At 36.2% G+C, this 1,104-nt stretch overlaps 1 protein-coding gene across 4 annotated transcripts in view; it reads right to left on the bottom strand.

Moving 5' to 3' along the window:
• The window catches only part of LOC119594713 (gamma-tubulin complex component 2-like), a 15,511-nt gene that overhangs the window by 10,098 nt on the left and 4,309 nt on the right, over nucleotides 1–1,104 (bottom strand). For all 4 annotated transcript variants that reach the window (XM_037943770.1, XM_037943773.1, XM_037943769.1 and 1 more), the window contains 3 exons: nucleotides 904–1,047; nucleotides 538–692; nucleotides 68–196 (listed from right to left, as the gene is read on the bottom strand). In XM_037943770.1, the coding sequence (XP_037799698.1) occupies nucleotides 68–196; nucleotides 538–692; nucleotides 904–1,047 (428 nt within the window). The remainder of the gene's footprint in view (nucleotides 1–67; nucleotides 197–537; nucleotides 693–903; nucleotides 1,048–1,104) is intronic.

The following is a 1,104-nucleotide window of genomic DNA, read 5'->3' as shown; positions in this document are numbered from 1 at the left end:
CTGGTCTTAATTCATATTGTGGTCATTATATAGCATCTCCCCCAATAAGCAAAAAAGAAAAACTAACCTTTGTAATTATTCTAGTGATACAAGCAAGCATGTCCATAACTGCCATCGTCTTCTCCACATAGAACCATAGTTTGTGCAGAGTGAGGGCCCATCTCTGGTGTTGTGCTTCCAACTGTGTTACTAACAGCTGTATTTGGGAAGAAAGTGGAACACGTGAAGAATCAAATACACTGCTTGTTATTAAATAAAAATAGAGAGAGACTAATTTGTTATTAAAAAGTCAAAGGACAATCAATTTAATACTAAATAAACACACATTCCATTTTTTTAGATGTATATAATGCCAAGTATTGCTATCAATTATAGTCTTTGTAGTAGTTCTACATGAAAATTTGAAATAAAACAGTATTTCAGTTTTATTCAACCCACTATTATGCAGTATCAATACAAATAGACAACTGCAGCCATTATCTATTCACTACAAATATCTGATATCATAAAATAGAGAGAAAAAAAAGGCAAACTTACCATATAGTCTTTGATTAGACTGGTGAGGGCAGCTGCCAAAGCCTGGTTTACCAATCCATGGTGATATAAACTCTTGTCCTCCACGAACCTCACCAGCTGAGAGTAGTGACCGCACAATGGCAAGATGCGGCTCACCAACGCACTCAGAGAAGGTTCTAATCAGGGTAATAATCGAGATCTTAACAGAACACATGCATGAAATTCAACAGCACCACAATCACATGGAAAAAAAAAAAAAGTTGTTTCAATCTCTATTTCTTCACACCCTATGGCATTTACAGTCATGTCCATACACATCATTCTCATCAATCAATGATATGTAGAGGAGGACACATATACCATAATCATTCACACATAAATACATACCAACAGATGGATCAACAGTAAACTCTGGGGCATCATAGTGTTTAGCCGGAGGTTGTACTGTAATGTACATTCCTTCTATACCCATCATGAGGCTTAACAAATCTTCAATCAACTGATGTTCTTGGGACGTTGATGCCACCTTGCCTGAAGGTAGAAAATCATTTGGTCAAAAAGAATCTACAAAAGATGGAGAAGGAGAAA

Source organism: Penaeus monodon, chromosome 34 (genome assembly GCF_015228065.2).
Source record: "Penaeus monodon isolate SGIC_2016 chromosome 34, NSTDA_Pmon_1, whole genome shotgun sequence".
Taxonomy (NCBI): domain Eukaryota; kingdom Metazoa; phylum Arthropoda; class Malacostraca; order Decapoda; family Penaeidae; genus Penaeus; species Penaeus monodon.
The sequence above is the reverse complement of the archived record's forward strand: the minus strand, read 5'-3'. Positions and strand labels throughout refer to the sequence as shown.